General features: G+C 27.4%; 1 protein-coding gene across 3 annotated transcripts; it reads left to right on the top strand.

Moving 5' to 3' along the window:
• The first annotated feature begins 16,914 nt into the window (after positions 1-16,914).
• LOC114176988 (lipase-like) lies at positions 16,915-19,546 on the top strand. Of its 3 annotated transcripts, none has more exons than XM_028062205.1 (6): positions 16,915-17,357; positions 17,424-17,669; positions 17,749-17,857; positions 18,098-18,183; positions 18,617-18,781; positions 19,295-19,546. In XM_028062205.1, the coding sequence occupies exons 1-5, from the start codon at positions 17,265-17,267 to the stop codon at positions 18,698-18,700; spliced, it is 618 nt and encodes a 205-aa protein (XP_027918006.1). In that variant the 5' UTR covers positions 16,915-17,264; the 3' UTR covers positions 18,701-18,781; positions 19,295-19,546. The 3 variants fall into 3 exon arrangements, with proteins under 3 accessions (XP_027918006.1, XP_027917998.1, XP_027918016.1); XM_028062197.1 differs by lacking the exons at positions 18,617-18,781; positions 19,295-19,546 and adding an exon at positions 18,298-18,459 and having other exon boundaries at positions 16,915-17,103; positions 17,237-17,357; XM_028062215.1 differs by lacking the exon at positions 18,617-18,781.
• Positions 19,547-20,621: the final 1,075 nt, after the last annotated feature.

Here is a 20,621-nt window from a genome sequence, read left to right on the forward strand (position 1 = left end):
GGAACTCAAACCATCTAGGTAAGTTACTCAAATTTATTAATATTTTTTGTTAGTATTTTTTGTGAATTCTCATCTAATATTCTACATTTGGTGTTTGTAGGTGTTAAAAAATTAAAAGGAAAAGATGTTCTCATGAGTGAAAATGAATCTGATGAAGAAGGTACATTATATTCTAGTAATTAAAATTTTCAATTTCAATTATTATATCATATCTAATTTTTCATTTTTTTTCTATGTGTAGGTGGATCGAATGCAAATGAAACCACTGATCATTTGTAAAATTAATAAATATTTTGGTTATTATAAAATTTTAGTAATGTGTAATTTTTTAGCTTTTATATAATTATTTGAATTTTATTTAGTTGTTATTTGATACTTTAATTTGAGATTTATACTATTATAATATTTTTCTTAATATTTGACATCATGAAAATCAAAAAGAGTATGTTATTTTAATATTGAATATTTTGATAGTATCATGATTCCGTTGGTGTGATTTTTAAATTTTTTTTATAAAAAATATTTAATTGATATATGGAACAATAAAAAAATGGGTATGGGTATAAGAAAATACCCGTTACTCGGTGGGGATGGGGATGGGTCAAAAGTTGTATACCCGTTGGGTTTGGGGATGGGGATGGGGATGAATTTTTATTATGGGGATGGGGATGGGATCATGATACCCGTACCCGCCCCGCCCCGTTGCCATCCCTAGTCTTAATAATTTACACATGCTTTCTTTTACAAGTGTATTTACAATAATATAATATGTAGATAAATATTTTATAATTAATCATATCTCTTATTTATTTTTTTAATATTTTACTTCGGACTTCATGTTATGAATTAATGATTGTCCATTGATTTGACACATTTACTCAAATGATTAATACTAATATAATTCACTACTCTTTATGTAAATATTTGTATTAACTAAGTTGATTTATTTACTTTATGGATTACATCTTGTATCTATAAATAGGACTCTTTTTATCAATAATAATACACAGATGAGTTGCTCCCTATTCTCTCATTATCTATTCTATGTTGTTTCTTCTCTTCCCTATGATCTATTATTCTCTCTGTTATTCGCTTTATTTCATAACACGTTATCAATACGATGCTCAAACCCAATTGAGGGCTAGTGGAAGTTTTTTCTCTCTGATGACAATGTTCTGCGTGTCTCAATCTAGTCTTCTTCTACTCCTTTCCCAATTTATATTTTTACCTTATATTCTTCCTCTTGTGATAAGAATTGTTTGACTTTATCAATTTTCATCTCCGTCTTATTATTTTTATTTTTATTATGACAATGATTATTATTATTATTTTGATGATTGTTATTATTATTATTATTATTATTATTATTTTATGTGTCAGTTCTAACCACGCAAAACGTTGCAAAATTTGGATTTGTGACCCTTGATATTACAAAGAAGAATTCCTTATATTGGATTTTAAATGTTGAAATATATTTAGATGCAATGGATATTTGGATACCACTAAATAAAGAAATAAAGCATCTAAACAACTAATTTGCTCATGCGACAAAAATATTGTGAAAAGAGATTTCACAAATATTATGAATTTATTTAATGCTTTTGTATGGCTGGCTGGACAAAGCAATAAAACTTTTGATGAAAAATCATTAGATCCACCTAATCTGCTCCATTCCCATATGTGAATGCAGCAACAAATATTATGAATTTATTTCATGCCTTTATATGACTGAACAAAGCAATGAGCTTTTGATAGAAACTCATGAAACATGTCCAAATTGGTTTCTGCTACATTCCCAGAAGTGAATGCAGCAATATTTGATTTATATTTTCATGATTGTGATCGTGATATTGATTATGGACATGGTTATAAAGAAAATTTTAAAGACACATTTTGTCACCAAAAGTGACACAATAATGTGAAGAAGGGAAAACGAAAATGTTAAAATATTGACAAAAAAGATGAAAGTATATATTATCATTACGGTGGTAAAAGTCATTTGAGTTGTACTTATTGTACACCAAAGCATCTTACAACTAATGAGAAGAACATATAAACACATTTTGCTTATGAAGATGGTGATACTGATTATGGCCATATGGATGCTACTCATCTTGATGATATTATTATTTTCTTTGCTAAATCAAATGGAAGCATTGATCACCTCATTGGTTATGAGAGTGTTAAAAAAATCATATTGATATTTACGTTTATATGAAGAACGAATGTTGGCACTAGTACCAAAGGTTATATTTCTTATTGATAGTGCAACAATTTATACAATTCTCAAGAGTAATAAATTTTTCTTTTGTTTGATAATACGAGACATAAACGTTAGTATTATTTATAGTACTACAAATAAATTTGAAGGTTCTAGAAGAGCTATTATACTTCTACTAAGAAGTTGAATAGAAACTTATTAAGTTTCAAGGATATTTGTCTAAATGAATATTGTATTGAGACAAACAATGAAAAAGATATGAAATATCTTTATATCTCTATGATTGAGTTGAAAAAAAAATATTGGAGAAATTATTAACATTCTCTTATAGTTTGTACTAAAAGTTTATTAGTACAATTGAAATGCATGTCATGGTAAACCAGAAGTTTACAAAACAAAATGATTGCTTTGTTTGACATGATCAATTATTGTGATGTGAACAAAAAAAGGGTTGAAAAACTCATGTGGACACGTTTGAAGCGTGGTAGACCTATTGGTTCCAAAGATAAAACTATTGAATGAGAAAGGGAGCTAAAATGCAAGATGACCTAATCGAAAAGGTGGAAATCCCAAAAGATTCATTTGACATAATTAATAATTCGGTTCAAGAAGAACCTCAGGTACCTGAAATTATTGAAAATGATGAGATCTCAATAAATTATGTCATGAATCATACAATATGGAACCAAAATAAAGTTAACATTGACGAAACTTTTACTTATAACATAGCGATAAATGCTATGAATGACAATGAAGATCAATAAACGATGATCATTGAAGATTGTCGGCAAAGAAAAGATTGGCCAAAATAAAAATATGCAAAGATGCATAATTATATTTGCTTGCTAAACGAAAGGTTTTTGGACATATAGTTTGCACACCTGAAGTTATGAAACCCGTTGGGTACATATGGATTTTTGCGCAAAAATCAAATTAAGAATGATGAAATTGTTAGATACAAAGCACAATTGGTTGCTCAAGGTTGTTCACAAAACCTTGTATTGATTTGTGAAAAAACATATTCACTAGTATTGAACGAAACAACATTACAATATTCAATTATCCTAGTTGCACAACAAGGTTTGCATTTACATCTAATGGATGATATTACAACCTATTCGTACGGTACTTTTGAGAATCATATTTATATGAAAATTCCTGAAGGATTTTATTTGCCCAACAAGACAAATTCTAAAGAGGGTTATTCAATAAAATTGAACATGCTCTTTTATTGATTAAAGCAATCAGGACATGTGTGGCATAACCGTCTTATTGAGTACCTACTAAAAGAAGGATATAGAAATGATCCTATTTGTTCTTGTAATTATATGAAAAGATCCAAAAATGAATTTATCATAATTATTGTTTATGTAGATGACATAAACATCGTTGGAACTCCTAATGAGCTCACAAAGGCAATTGATTCCTCAAAGAAATAATTTGAGATGAATGATCTTTGAAGGGCAAAGTCTTATTTGAGATTAGAAATTGAGTATTTAAATAAAGGTGTTTTTATATATCAAGAGGCTTATATAATTAAGGTGCTTAAAATGTTCTAAATGGACTAGTCATGTCCATCATGCACTCCAATAGTTGTGAGGTCGTTAAATGTTGATAAAGACTCTTCTTAGACCTCAAGAAAATGATGAAGATCTTCTTGGTCTAGAAGCACCATATCTTAGTGTCATAGAAACACTAATGTATCTTGCTAATTATACTCAATCTAATATTTCAGTTGCTGTAAATTTGTTAAGCAAGATATAGTTCTTCAACGATAAGAAGAAAATGGTTTTGAATAAAACATATACTTCGTTACTTTAAGGGTACTACGAATATGAGCTTATTTCATCCAAATGATTCAGATTCAGACCAATGGGTTATGTATATGGATGTTATTTTACATATTCTCACAATGTCACAATGGTTGATCATAAACAAGATGTTTGTTCACATGTGGTAGTACAATGGTTTAATGAAGGTATATGAAACAAATCATAGTAGCAACATCGTCTAGTCATACATAATTACGAGGAAAGTTGTGAATATATTTGGTTAAGGTCTATAATTCAACATGTGCAAGAAACTTGTGACTATCCCCGACAAAGATGGAATCAACAACCATATATGAAGACAATAGTGTATTGTTCAATTGAAAGGATGATATAGATATCCAAAAATTCATTCATGTGAAAATATGACAAGTCTATTTATAAAGTGTTTGCCAAGAAGAACTTTTGAGCAAATGATTCACAAGTTCGGACTTCGTCACCTTAATTAATGATGTAAGTTTACATGAGGGGGAGAAATAGAATATGTGATGAACAATATTGTCTTAAAGAATACAGAATGTCGTACTCTTTTTCCTTCACTAGGTTTTTTTATCCCAAAGGATTTTTCCTAGTAAGGTTTTAACGAGGCACATTCTTTTATCAATGGACACTCAAGGGAGAGTGTTATGAATTAATGATTGTCCATTGATTTGACACATTTACTCAAATGATTGATACTCATATAATTCACTACTCTTTATGTAAATATTTGTATTAATTAAGTTGATTTGTTTCCTTTATGGATTACATGTTGTATCTATAAATAGGACTCTTCCTATCAATAATAATACACAGATGAGTTGCTCCCTATTCTCTCATCCTCTATTCTCTGTTGTTTCTTCTCTTCCCTATTATTTTCTCTGTCATTCGCTTTATTTCATAACGCTTCCAAAATTTTATACATTGAAATTAATTTTACAGAAAATACTTATTCAATTATTTTATTTACTTTTATACTCGTATTCTTAATAGTTATTTTCTTAGAAATTTAGTGTCTTAACTGCCAAATAATATATTTGTGTTTATATTTATATGATAATGATTTTTCCTAGTAAGGTTTTAACGAGGCGCATTCTTTTATCAATGGACACTCAAGGGAGAGTGTTATGAATTAATGATTGTCCATTGATTTGACACATTTACTCAAATGATTTATACTCATATAATTCACTACTCTTTATGTAAATATTTGTATTAAGTAAGTTGATTTGTTTCCTTTATGGATTATATGTTGTATCTATAAATAGGACTCTTCCTATCAAATAATAATAATACACAAATGAGTTGCTCCTTATTCTCTCATCCTCTCTTCTCTGTTGTTTCTTCTCTTCCCTATTATATATTATTTTCTCTGTCATTCGCTTTATTTCATAACACTTCCAAAATTTTATACATTGAAATTAATTTTACAGAAAATACTTATTCAATTATTTTATTTACTTTTATACTCATATTCTTAATAGTTATTTTTTTAGAAATTTAGTGTCTTAACTGCCAAATAATATATTTGTGTTTATATTTATATGATAATGATATTAAGTTGCATTTTATTTTATTTAATCAACTTATTTTCTTCTTTATTTAAGGGCTAAATATGTTTTTTGTCCCTTAATTTTCAATGAAAATTGAAATGAGTTTCTCTTCAAAATTTTAGACCAATTTAATTCCTCAACTTTGTGTGACCTTTTTACTCATTGACAATCTTCTTATGGTTGTTCCTTATGATATCTTTTTATTTTTTAATCGTAAGAAATGTTTTATATGGTAACATCCTTTATACCTGTATCATTTTTTGAATCATTGAGAGAAGTATTAGTATGAATCATTAAAACTCACTAAGTATTTTAAATTTAATTTGCATCCAACTCAAATTAAGTTGCGCGTAAGTATTTTATGTGGTGACCTTTTGAGTATTATAATACTATTTAATTTGCTTTATATTTGGAATTTTTATTTATTTGTTTTAATCATATTCATATCAATTTTTGGTGTCTTAACATTATTTCATAATGTTAATTATTTTCTCAATATTTTTTGGGATAATTTGAAAAATGTGAATGAGGTATATGAAGAAGAAATTGAAAAGGAACCTATCCCATTGGTAAAACACTTTGAATTTGTGGTAGGATCAAAATCAAACCATTCCCGACATATAGGAAATATATCAATGACAACAAAAAAAGTGGAGAAACAATTATTTCAAAGTTAAGTTGAAAATGCATAAAAGAGCACGTGATTTAGAGTTAGAAGTATTCAATATCCAAAAACAATAATAAACTAATATGCAACTTCAAAGTGAATTTAAATCTCAATGTCAATTAATTGAAGTTCAGAACTTGCTATAAAAACTCAATAAGATAAAATGAAACAAGATATTGAAATGAAGATGAAATGTCAAATGACTACTTTGTTATAGGTTTACTAGTATACTAACCCGTGCGTACGCACGGGACGTATTTGTTTTATTTTGTATATTAAAATAATAAAATTGTAAAAATATTATATAATGAAATATTATGAAAATTAAGTTATATTGTTATAAATGTTGTTATTAAAGTAATGAAATAGTAAATCTAAGTGATACAATAATAATTTAACTTTTATATATAATAAATATAATTGATATCATAATATAATACAGTTAATTGAATTTATGAAATGATTATAAAAGCTTATGATATGTGCGAATATCTTTTTGTTTTTTTTTATTTTAAATTTTTTTAGAATAATAATATAATTGTTATTATATTTATTTAACCATTAAAAATACTAATAATAATATTAATATAAATTATAAATTATAAAAACCTAAAATATTAAAACACTATTTAGCAAAAGTATGTAGTATAAGAACATTTTCTATAATTAAAAAAAGCACACTTATAATAATAACACCATTATGAATAGTAATAATAATAATAAAAATAATAATGATACCAATAGCAATAATAATATTTATGCTATAAATATTAATATTAATGCTAACACTAAAGCTAATGTCAACTACAATAATTTATAATTATATATAAAGATATACATTAACAACAAAATAAATAAAAATAATAAGTAATTGAAATACGATCCCGTAGTAAAATAATTTAAGATGTGTGTCTAACTATAACAACAACAACAACAACAACAACAACAACAATAATAATAATAATAATAATAATAATAATAATAATAATAATAATAATAATACCATTATAATAATATCTCTTAGTGATAAAAATAATAACAATACAATAACTACATATATATATATATATATATATATATAAAGATATATATATTTGTTGTGTCCTCTTTTGTTTATACAATTTTATCCTCTTAATCATTATTTGTTAAATTAAAATAATTATTCATAATAAAAATTATTTATCCATTTTATCATTTTAATAATTTTAGTAACTATTTTTTTAATTCAAATAATTACACAAAATAAAAATAAAATGAACAACAAAACAAATAAAAAGTATAAGTAATCAAGATATGATCTCGTAGTGAATAAATGTAAAATGTGTGTTTAACTATAATAATAATAATAATAATAATAATAATAATAATAATAATAGTAATAATAATAATAATAACACTAAAATAATATCGTGTAGTGATAAAAATAATAATAATAATAATAACAATAATTAGAATTATAATTGATAATAATAACAATAATATAAAAATTAAATAATAAATATCATGAAAATTAGGTTATATTGTTGTAAATGTTATTATCAATGAAACGAAGTTGTAAATTCAATTTTAAATATAATAAATAAAATTAATATCACAATATGGTGTAGTTAATTGATTTAAAAAAATAATTATAATAGTATATGACTTTTGCTACGCATGCTTTTTTATTTATTTCAAATATGTTTAGAATAATAATATAATTTTTATTATATTTATTTAATCATTAAAAATAATAATAATAATATTAATATAAATTATAAATTATAAAATTTTTAAAAGATTAAAAATCTATTTAGCAAAAGTATTTAATATAATAACGTTTTTTATAATTAAAAAAAAGCACTTGTACTAATAACATCACTATGAATAGTAAAAATAATAACAAAATAATAATAAGACTAATAATAACAAAAAAATGATAATAATAATAATAATAATAATAATAATGTTTATGTTATAAATATTAATTTCGATGCAAATACCGAGACTAATGTTATACTAATAATCTATAATTATATATAAAGATATATACATCAGCACCAAAACAATTAAGAAGAACAACTAATTGAAATATGATCTCGTAGTAAATAAAATTAAGATGTGTGTCTAACTATGATAATAATAATAATAATACCATAATAATAATAATATCTCGTAGTGATAATAATAATAATAATAATAATAATAATACCATTATAATAATATCCTATAGTGATAATAATAATAATAGTAATAATAATAATAATACACTAACTAAATATATAAAGAGATACACATTTTTTATGTTCTTTTTTTTTTACAATTTTATCCTCTTAATTTTATTTATTAAATTTAAATAATTATTCATAATAAAAAATTATTCGTCAATTTTATCATTCTACTAATTTTAGTAACTACTTTTTTTTTCAATTCAAAAAATACCATGATATAGAGATAAAATGAATAACAAAAATAAAAGTAAAATATGCATCTAACTATAATAATAATAATAATAATAACACCACTATAATAATATCGCGTAATGATAAAAAAAAGTAATACTAATACTACTACTAATAATATTAATATTAATACAACTACTTATATATAAAGAGATAAACATCTTTGGTGTCCTTTTTATTTTATCAATTTTATCCTCTTAATTATTATATTTTAAATTTAAATAATTATTTATAATAACACAATTATTTTTCAGTTTTATTATTTTACTAATTTTAGTAACTTTTTTTAAATTGAAATAATTGTTCAAATGGAAAGATAAATGAATAACAAAACAAATAAAAATGACAAGTAATTGAGACATGATTCCTACATAGTAAGTAAAAGTAAAATGTGTAGGGATGTCAAAAAAATTCATACCCATAGGTATCCGCGGATAAAACTCACAATGGGTAGGAAACAAATATTAAAAATAGATACTCGCGGGTACAAGTATCATAGTATCCGTACCCGTGGATACCCGTACCGAGTAAACTTTAATTCACAAAAATACCCTTATATATATATATATATTAGTAAAAACATTCTGACCTAATTTTTTCTAAGTTGTACATCTTGTGTTCTGTCTTCATTCTTCCAACTTCAAGTGTTGGTACATTGTCTTCTTCCACCCCTTGACATTCTTCTCTTTCCTTTCTTTGAAATTGGGGCATATACATCAAACCCTATGTAGATAGTGACGTTTATGGTATGTTTGTTGTCAAATGATGGAATCAAAGTAAGATACTTGGCACGTGGTAGTTGATTTTTATTATTTGTTTATTTTGTTTATTTTGCAGGAATCAATCGGAGAAAGTGAGCTTATTGATCGAAACACTAATTAAAAAAATTTCATTGTGTTGAACGTCATTTTATATTTATTTTTATTATTATTTGGACTTGTATGAACTTAAGTTTATTTGAACTTTATTTAAAATTTAGGATTAAGTATATTTTTTGTCCCTTAACTTTCAGTAAATTTTGGAATTAGTCCATTTCGAAACTTTAGACCAATTTAGTCATTTATCTTTCAAAATACGTGAATTTAGTTCTTTTAATCAAATTTTGTTAAGTTTATTTGACATTTCAAGTGTGTTTCATAATAGTATTTGACTTAGCATTAAAGCAAAAATGTGCCAAACAGTATAAACAACTCAAATACAATTATGAAATGCATACAAAACATCAAATAAACCTAACAAAATTTGATTAAAATGACTAAGTTCACATATTTTGAAAGATAAAGGACTAAATTGGTCCAAAGTTTTGAAATGGACTAATTTCAAAATTCACTGAAAGTTAAGGGACTAAAAACATACTTAACCCTAAAATTTATGACAGTGATGTATTTTATTTTATTATATTTGAAAAAAAATATATGAAAAAATAGGCGAGTACCCGCATAGCAGATACCCGACAAATATGGGTATGAGTACAGGGTGAATATTTTTCCAGCGGGTAGGGTATGAGGGAACTACTATCCATACCTTACCCGCCCCGTTGACATCCCTAAAAATATGTATCTAACAATAATAATAATAACAATTAATTATAATAATAACTATTATAATAATTATAGTTCTTATAATAATAATAATAGTAATATAATAATATTAATAATATAATAAGTAATATAATAATAGAAATAATTATAATTAATAATAATGATAATAATATTTATAGTTGATAGTAATAATGATTATTAACTGTAGTTGATAACAATAACCCGTGACTTTTCTTCACCAATAATTTTGGAGGAGGCAAAATAATTTATAGTAAAAAAATTTGAACTCATCAATAATTTATTCGGAATAAAAATCTCCAGTTATTCCTTTTTAAATGTAAATAACCATATTGTGTTCAAGAAATTCATCTTTCATCTTATTTCAAATTTTGTTTTGATAATCTTCGTTGTAGAAAATGAAACATTAAGAGTTAAATAAAATGAATTAGACAATCAATCAAGTAAAATATCTCTAATTTGTTTGTTTTTGTCAAAGATTGACATAATTCAATAATGGTCAACAAATCCTTCAAATTTGAATGGGTATGAACATCAACAATGAAATATTGGAGTGATATTTTAAACTAATCATATATTTATCAATATACCTATTTTTTTAAGTTTAAGACAAAAAAAATAATTTATCATAATCTAATAAAAATTAAGATGTAATTACTAACAAAAATATATAATAGTAATAATATTATATATTACAAATAAGATTAATAACTTTACTACTAATAATGTTAATAATACTAATACTAATAATATATAATAGTAACATATAATAATAATAACAATTATTATTATTATAATAATACTAATATTTGTTATAATTTAACTACTATCACTATAAATAATATTTATAATAATAATATTATTAATAATTAGAAATACTAATACTTATAAAAATACTACAAATAATATTATTATTTATAATCAATATTATAGTTGAAATCATAAATAAATGAAAAAATAAAAACAAATTGACTTTTGTAGGATTTGAACCCGGGTCCTTTTGTATCAGAGTTTTAAAATGATGAAAAAACTAATTTTTATGACACGTGTCAATAAAAAAAATGGGTATTATAGTAACTTTGGTAGTATCTTCTTTTCTTAATATGTAATAGATTATTCATTGGAGTGTCTAGCTTTTCAACTAGTGCATCAAATAGACTAAGTTGTTTTTTATTTAAAATTTATCATTAATATGTCTATAATTACATATTTACATTTCTAAACTATCAATTGTCTTTTATTTATTTGAAGGATTAAAATCTTTAAAGATATTACTATTTATTGGTTTAAATGTTTTAAAGTAGAAATATGTCTAATGTATATAATCTTTGAATTTATTATTTTCTTTTTGTCATTTAAAATGTAATGGATACTTCACATTTTTAATATTTATATTTAATGTTTTATTTATTTTATTGATATTTATTTTAATATCTTAAAATAATGTGTCTACTTACTATGACATGGAAGAAATGTGACAATTACACATCAACATAATTTCTAATGAACATAGTTTCTAATGATAATGATACAACATTTATTATAAAAAATAATTAATAATTATCTTAAAATACTTGATTTTTTAATGAGATTTTAAAATATTCTCACAAATTACGAGTGATTAGAATACAATTTATTGACAATGCATTATTGTCATTATTACTCAAAATTATTTGTGCCAATTTTTGTCAATATGATTTAATTTTAGTCATAATGTATTTTTGTCATTATTACAAAAAATTATTAGCAACGATTACTTTTGTCACAATATAATTTAAATTTAGTAATATTTAAAAATATTATTAAAAATATAAAAGTGACTAACCGTGACAATTTAGTTATTGTTACAACGTATTAAGATGACATATTTATATATTTTAGTGATAAATATTCATATCCTATATTATTATTATTATTATTTGTGCATTGTTTGGTTTCGTTAATTTTTTTTATATATATCTTTGTCTTATTATTTTTTTAATTTTACTTCCTAACCCAAACAACCATATTATCTTGTCAAAACAATCCAACCTTTACAAGTCATTTAAAAATAAACAATTATCTCATTGTCCAAACAATAACACACTCAAATGTCTTGTTCAAAGGCAATGTAGTGTGAAAAGCTGATACATCACCCACCAAACTTGAAGAGTAAAAATCATCATTAAAAAGGTCGAGAAAATCATCTTTATGAGACGCATCATTCTAAAAATATAATTCATATAAATTTTACCGCATGAAAGGTCGAAAATCATCTACCTCAAAAGATGATTACGAAAATATAACTTACAAATTGTTTAATTAGTTGGATGGTATCCACTTTCCTTCATATGTGTCATTTTGGTACCCCTTTTAAAAATGTGTCAATTATATTCCAAATTTTTAAGAAATGTCTCAATTAGATCCTTTCAGAATAAAATTTAATGGTAAAAGTCATGAATAACAAAACATGAGTTAACAATTATAAAAATATAATATGTTATAATGTCATTTTCAATAAAAATAATATGAGTATAACATTTTCAATATTACTCATATTTTTTAATTGAGACCTAATTGAAACATTTTTTCAAAAATTAGGATGCAATTGATATCTTTTTAGAAGCGGATACCAAACTGAAATATCCAAATAAAAATGGATATCATCCGACTAACTAAAACTTTCAAAATTACCTACTCAAGTTAAAATTTGTTCATCCATCAAATTGGTCCACATGCACTATGTCCATGGTATACCGAAATATGCATTTATAACATAATAATATAAATCCAATCAAATTGGATTCAATCCAAACAAATTGAAAGCAAATTTAATCAAATAAGTGTAATTATATAATTAAAATATTTACACCTATATGATAATAATTGATTAACGGGCAAATATTGAGTGTGCAATAATATCTCTTATTTATTTTGAATATCTCTTAAATACTTCATCCAAAGCCTAAAAGACTTATAAATACAAGTCAATTTCGTAAGAAGTGCTAACTTAATACTCTTATTTGATAACATGTCGATCTTGCAAATTATTTTAAAAACTTTTGATACATAATTCAACTTTTTCTTCTCAATTATTTAACATATTTTCTCATTTTCACAATGACTTATTTGTAGGGTGATAAACTAGAGAAGTTATCATCATAATTTATTATGAAAAATAAATACCGAAAAACCTTTAAAAGAGGAACCGTCTATGAATTCAGAAAGTTAATTACATTAAAGAGAAGATGTTAACATCCTTATACTTTCCTTACCCTTAATTAAATGTATAAAATTAATATATATTTTAAAATATTTATCTACCTCGTTAAATCAAACAAGATTATATTAAATATTAAACTATTATTTAATTAAATTTTTTAAGAAAAATATTTATCTAGATTCAACAATATACTTACCTTATTCTCATATATTTCAATTTACAATAATTTACAATAAAAAGTTAGAGTTACGTAATTCTTTTTGTAAAATCCAATTTGGTGTGAAAAATGCTCATTTGGGTTCAACACAATTTGTTGTGAAAAAGTTCATTTGGGTCTAACAAAGTGTTGATCTTGCATTTTCGTTCACAGTGCTAAAATCAAGATTAAACAATTATCTTGTAAAAGTCTTTTGTTATGAAAATGTTAATTTGAATATCATTCATCTTTTCCTACGCATTATTATTCACAATAAAAAATTAAAGTTACATCATATTTGTTACAAAAAAATACATTTTGTATGTTGCTCAAGGCAATAAAAGAGTATATTTGCTATCCTTAGAAATCACATAATGAATGTTAAGAAATAAATTTTAAGCCTAATTCAACCCCACAAAATCGGCTTGTATGATGAAGTTTGCACCCACTTATATACTCTAAATTGGTTTTATCTCTAATCGACGTGGGACTTCAACACACCACTCTCACATGCGAGGTATATACATCTTGATCATGAGAGACATTAATGGGTAGTCCAATAGTCACTCGATAGCAAGTGGAACAATGGACCTAACAAATACAAAATTTTGTTAGGATAGGCTTCAACTCATGGCTCTGATACCATGTTAAGAAGTGAACTTTAAGCCTAACTCAACCCTACAAAACCAGTTTATAAGATGAGGTTTGCACCCACTTATATACTCTAAACTAGTCTTATCCCTAATCGATGTGTGACTTCCAACACATTTTCCTCATGCCGAGGTATATACATCTTGAGTGTGGGACTAGACATTAATGAGTAGTCTGATAGTGGTCCGATAGCGGGCAAAACAATATGCCAAACTAATCTCGCTAGGATAAACTCTAACCTGACTTTGATACCATGTTAAGAAGTGAACTTTAAGCCTAACTCAACCCTACAAAACCAAGATAATATAGATTATACATTAATATTACAAATTGTTATGGAAATTTTATTTAAAACTATTTAAAAAATATTATTATTTTAAAAAATAATTAAGTATTGAATATAAGATGACTTTTAAATAATTAATTTGAATGTAAAAAGGCAATGTTGAAAATTAAAAAAACGTTTTCACATTATTATAACTTTGATAAAATTTACATAGTTCATATTAAACAAGTATAAAATTCATGTGGATATAATTTCCATTCAATCAATAGGTGATCGTCACTACAAGAAATTTGCTGATTTGCGAGGGAAATTAGCGAGGGAAAATTTTACTCGCTAATCCCTCGCTAATTAGAGACAAATTAGCGACAAACAAATATTGTAGCAAAGTTGTAGCTAATTAGTGAGGGACTAGATACAACATATTATGGTAGCTAAGTTGTAGCTAATTAGTTAGGGATTAAACACAACATAAATATGGTAGCTAAGTTGTAGCTAATTAGTTAGGGATTAGACATAACATATATATGGTAACTAAGTTGTAGCTAATTAGTTAGGAATTAAACATAACATAAATATGGTAGTTAAGTTGTAGCTAATTAGTTAGGGATTAAACACAATATAAATATGGTAGCTAAGTTGTAACTAATTAGTTAGGGCTTAGACATAACATATATATGGTAACTAAGTTGTAGCTAATTAGTTAGGAATTAAACATAACATAAATATGGTAGCTAAGTTGTAGCTAATTAGTTAGGGATTAAACACAACATAAATATAGTAGCTAAATTGTAACTAATTAGTTAGAGATTATACACAACATAGATATTGTAGCTAAGTTATACCTAATTAGTTAGTGATTAGACACAACATAATATGGTAGTTAAACTGAAGCTAATTAGTTAGGGATTAGACACAACATAATATAGCAGCTAAGTTGTAACTAATAGTTAGGGATTAGATACAACATAATATGATAATTAAGTTGAAGCTAATTAGCTATGATTTTAATTATAAAATGATTTTATTGCTAAGAAATTTTTAAAAACTATCGATGTATTTAAAAATCTTCAAAAATATATTTTATTATTATATAAATTAATCCCTTATTTGCAAATTATTTTTATTTTATATATATATATATATATATATATATATATATATATATATATATATATATATATTAAATACTAACTACCATTTAACTAACACAATATTTTTTTCCATTTAACACTAAAAAAACTACGTGTTAGTAGCAGTTATTTTGTAGTGATTAAATAAAACCGTTAGAATTGTTTTAGGGTGTGTTTGGATGAGGCAATTCAAGAGGGTGATTCATTTATTTGAAGAATTTGAAATTCTTTGTAATGAAATACTTTGTTTGGATAGAGAAATTAAAAAGCATTTAAAATGCATGCATTTTTTTGAAGTATTTCAATTAGCTAAATTAGAAGAAATTCAAATACCCTAAAAAAAGGTGGAATTTGAAATTCTTCTCACTCAACCTCACAACCATGACAAGCTGGGCTGGCCATACGATCCAGACGAATCATACCAACTTGACGACACAAACGGGTCAAGCAGGCCCAACAACCCAGACGGGTCGGGCGAGCCCAATGACCTAGACGGATCGGGTAACCTGATGTCACATACGGGTCGGGCGGGTTTGACAACTCAAACAGGTCGGTCAAGCTTGACAACCCACACCGTCCGAGCGAGCCTGACGACTAAGATGTGTCGAGCTGGCCCAACGACCCAGACAAACCAGGTTGGGTTGAGTCCGATGACACAAACGGGCCCGACAACCCAGATGGGTTTAGTCGATTTGATGACCTAGTGGGGCCAAGCCGGGCCAATGACCAGACGGGCCGAGTTAGGCTAGGTCGTGTCAGGCCAGGTTGATGAACTTGACAGGCATGACCGGCAGGTATAGGCCGTCAAGCTTGTCTGGATCATCAGGTCGACCCAGCCTGTCTAGGTTTTCCAGTCGGCCTGGCCCGTCTGCGTCGTCGGGTCAGACCAATTTGGTTGGGTAGTTGGGTGGGTCAGCTCGGTCCATCTGAGTCGTCGACCCGTTCCCAAATTTAATTGTTTTTTCCAAACAAGAAATTGAAATTTAAGGTATTTTAATTTCTTTATCCAAACAAGTTATTTAGAAAATGAAGGAAATTTAATTGCAAGCAATTCAAATGCAAAACATTTCAATTTCTGAGCATTGTTGAAATGCTCCATCCAAACACAAGGTTAATTTTTTTTAATTTTAGTTAACCGTCAGAAATTACTTTTTGATTTTTATTAAGTACTTAATCTATGTTATCTTTCGAACCCTTATTTTCTATACTGTACCATTTTCGAAATGAAAATCGTGTCCCGTTGAACGTTTCACTTCAATTTTCCATTAAATGTTCCTTTGATCAACAATGAGCACAGTGAGCTATGTCAGGTAGGATGATCTAAATCCAGCAGCAACTGCACCTGGATCCATGGAGATGATGAGGCTGCACCACAATCAAGAGGCAGAGGTCGTTGTTTGGGGACGAAGAACCCTAAGACCGTTCTAGACGCCGCATTTGACCGATGTTTTCCTATCGATTACTTTGTGATAAATTACTTAGACTGGTTCTTTTTATCGATTACTTCTTCATTTTCCAGCAGTGATAGTAATAGGGAGAGAACGCTTTCCATGATTTGCAGCCGCAGCAAACGCTTTCCAGCACTTCTATGTGCTGCTGAATTCCACGAGGATGATGTGCTCTATAGCGAGAGAACATCTAGGGTACGTTGATTAATTAGATGAGTTTTCGTTTGGGCATTTGAACTAAAAATGAATTTTGCATGTCAGTTTCTGAAGCCTGCTTTCACGGTTATACGTGATCAAGAATTGAAATGTTTGCTGGTGTTCATCCGTGGAACGCGTAGCATAAAAGACACTCTCATAGATGCACTGTGTGCTTCTGTCTCCTTCGATCACAACATGGTTTCAGGACATGCACATCGTGGTATGGTTGTTGCGGCTGATTGGATTAGCAAACATTGCATTCCTGTACTACTTGAAGCTCTTCGTCAATACCCCCACTTCAAAATCAAGGTATTTATTAGTTAGTGTTACTTACCATGTTTCTCATCATCATCATAATAATAATAATAATAAAAATATTTTCATATAGATTGTTGGACACTCGTTGGGTGGTGGTGTTGTTGCATTATTGACTCATAAGCTTAGAGAAATGGAAGAGTTGTCTTCGACAAGGCCAACTTGTGTCACGTTTGGCTCAGGTATACAAACTCTCTAATTCACATATATGTTCAGTCCAGTAACTAATTCAATATGGTTTCATAATTGTAATTTTTGCAACTGCCTGTGTGACATTGGAGTTGGCTGAGGTAGGAAAACCCTTTATCACTTCCATTGTAAATGGTTCTGACATGGTGCCAACACTCTCAGCTTCTTCTAGTCATAATTTCATTGTTGAGGTAACAACCTACAATATTATCACCAAATATTCATATTCTCAGGTATATCTTTACTCAAAATTGGTGGAAGAATGGTTTATTCAACCTGCTCAATGAATCCTATTGAGAATGAAGCTGTGGTTGCTGAGGTAATCTACCTTGAATGCTCTATACTTAGATAACCTTTGGTAGTTCTTATGTTTACTGATAAAAGTACTTTCATATTTTAAGATCAGCAAATTGACTTGGATACTTGCTTTCAGAAAAATGACTTGAATATAGACCTGCAAAATCTGTCCAAACAGGGGAATATGGCCCAAGCAATTACTTTTGACAATGAATGTCTCTTTAGATTGAGTATAAGGTGCCACAATAATATATGTGATCTTGTTTCGGTGCTGGTCATCTGATATGAAGTCTAACCTGTTTAATTTAGTTGTAGGGGCAACAATGCTTAAGTAATGATCAAGTGTTAGGAAGTACAGGAATACTGTTTGATATTGACTTGCAGATCTTTAGGATTTTCTAGAGGCTATGCTAGTAGTGAATTTTCGGCTTTAACTTTGATCTTTGGTCTCTTAGGACATTGTTGATTATGCCACTAGCAAGCTCCCCCTAATGTTCTTGCTGCCTGAAGATAGTTGTACTTGTAGCAAACTCATATAGACCTATTGGAGGGGCTAAAGATGATCTTGAAATAGGAATTCTGTCCTACAAAAATCCAAGATTGCATCTTTTCCATCAAAGGTAATATCTTGGTCTTGGAATACATAAGGGAGTTAAGTTAACTACTAAAAAATATTTTAGGTTAGAGAAACCATAATAAAATGGCCAGGGTTATATTTTGAGGTTACACAAGATTGGTACTTGTAGAGAAGTTCAACAATCTTTCCAGAAAGCACTAACTTCTTGGTAGCCTCCTATATATGAAAAAGATCACAGCCTCTGCTAACTATAAACTGAAGATATTAAGAAAAGATAAAAAGTTCAGTTTGCATTGAAATGAAAATAACAACACTATTAATAAAAAAAATTTGATGTGTTTTTCTAAAGTACTTGCAATCTCTGACCTATAGACAGTTTTTCTCCCTTTTGTTTTGGTGGATTGCTCTATTTATAATGATGTCTTAACTTGATCTGATGTTTTGTTCATCATTTGTGTACAACCTGTTATATTTTTAGATATGATTATTAATATTATGATACATGGTTTTGTGCATTCCCAATTAGGCTTAACCATTAAAACCTTGGTTTTGACAGGAAATTGCGAAAAGACTGCCTCGCCCATCAGTTAGTTGAAGTAGCCACAGATAGCAGCTGAGTAAGGGTCTGCATTTGCTTTTCATCCTCCAAAACTGTAGTGTATGGATTGTGTTTATGTATATTGTGATTATTATTAGATATTATTAGATATGAATCTAATGAAATATTTTATAATATTTTCTGATGCTTGTTTTTTGTTTGGTAATATCATCCATTGTAGATGCTTGCAATGATTGATTTTTTAGTTTCGGTCTCTGTGGTCAAATGCTGTAAAACAGATGCATATATCAATACCCTTAACAACATTCCCTTGAGTTTGCTTAATAGACATGATTTAGGTGCAGTGATTAATTTGCAACACTATATGATTGTTCCTTGAAATAGAAAGTTTGTTAAAGGTAGTTTAGTTTAGAGATGAGTTAGTTTTAGTTGTGGTTATTTAGTGGTTATTTTGTCCTCTTTTTAAATTATCATTTTCAGACCTCCGTAATTGATATTTGGTCTTGCTTGAAATTTGATGATTATCTTGCTCTATAGTTCTTATAGCAGCAAATCTATAGTAGTTCTTAAAAGTTACTCTAAGTTTATCATCAATTATTTTAAGAATTTGGTGACAAAGTTAAACGTTGGACTAAAGTGAATAAGGCCAATGCATGTGCAGCTTTTGGCTATGATTTAGGAATCTCACCACCTCAGCGATGTTCTACCTCTTTATCCAACTACTCCAAAGGAAATTCCTCAATTGAACCATATTTGGCAGCCCATCATATATTGTTAGCACATGCTTCAACTGGGATTTAGGGATAAGTTTGCTAGGGATTAGCTAGGGAATAGCTACAACTAATTTGCTAGGGATTAGTGGGGGATTAGCTACAACCTATTTGCTAGGGATTAGCTAGGGAATAGCTACAATCAATTTGCTAGGGATTAGCTAGGGATTAGCTACAACAACTTTGCTAGGGATTAACTAGGAATTAGCTACAACCGATTTGCTATGGATTAGCTAGGGATTAGCTACAATCAATTTGCTACGGATTAGCTAGGATTTAGCTACAACCAATTTGCTAGGGATTAGCTAAGGTTTAGCTACAACCAATTTGCTAGGGATTAGCTAGGAATTAGCTACAATCGATTTGCTAGGGATTAGCCAAGGATTAGCTACAACCAATTTGCTAGGGATTAGCTAGGAATTAACTACAATCGATTTGCTAGGGATTAGCTAGGGTTTAGCTACAACCAATTTGCTAGGGATTAGCTAGGAATTAGCTACAACCAATTTGCTAGGGATTAGCCAAGGATTAACTACAATCGATTTGCTAGGGAT

Source organism: Vigna unguiculata, chromosome 1 (genome assembly GCF_004118075.2).
Source record: "Vigna unguiculata cultivar IT97K-499-35 chromosome 1, ASM411807v1, whole genome shotgun sequence".
NCBI classification, from domain to species: Eukaryota; Viridiplantae; Streptophyta; class Magnoliopsida; order Fabales; family Fabaceae; genus Vigna; species Vigna unguiculata.

What these genes read in the sequence shown, in the direction of transcription:
- LOC114176988 (XM_028062197.1), top strand. Translation starts at nt 17,265, where the DNA reads ATGATTTGCAGCCGCAGCAAACGCTTTCCAGCACTTCTATGTGCTGCT. An exon ending in ATAGCGAGAGAACATCTAGG is followed by an intron (nt 17,358 to 17,423) that starts GTACGTTGATTA and finishes TTTGCATGTCAG; the next exon opens with TTTCTGAAGCCTGCTTTCAC. An exon ending in ATGAAGCTGTGGTTGCTGAG is followed by an intron (nt 18,184 to 18,297) that starts GTAATCTACCTT and finishes ACTTGCTTTCAG; the next exon opens with AAAAATGACTTGAATATAGA.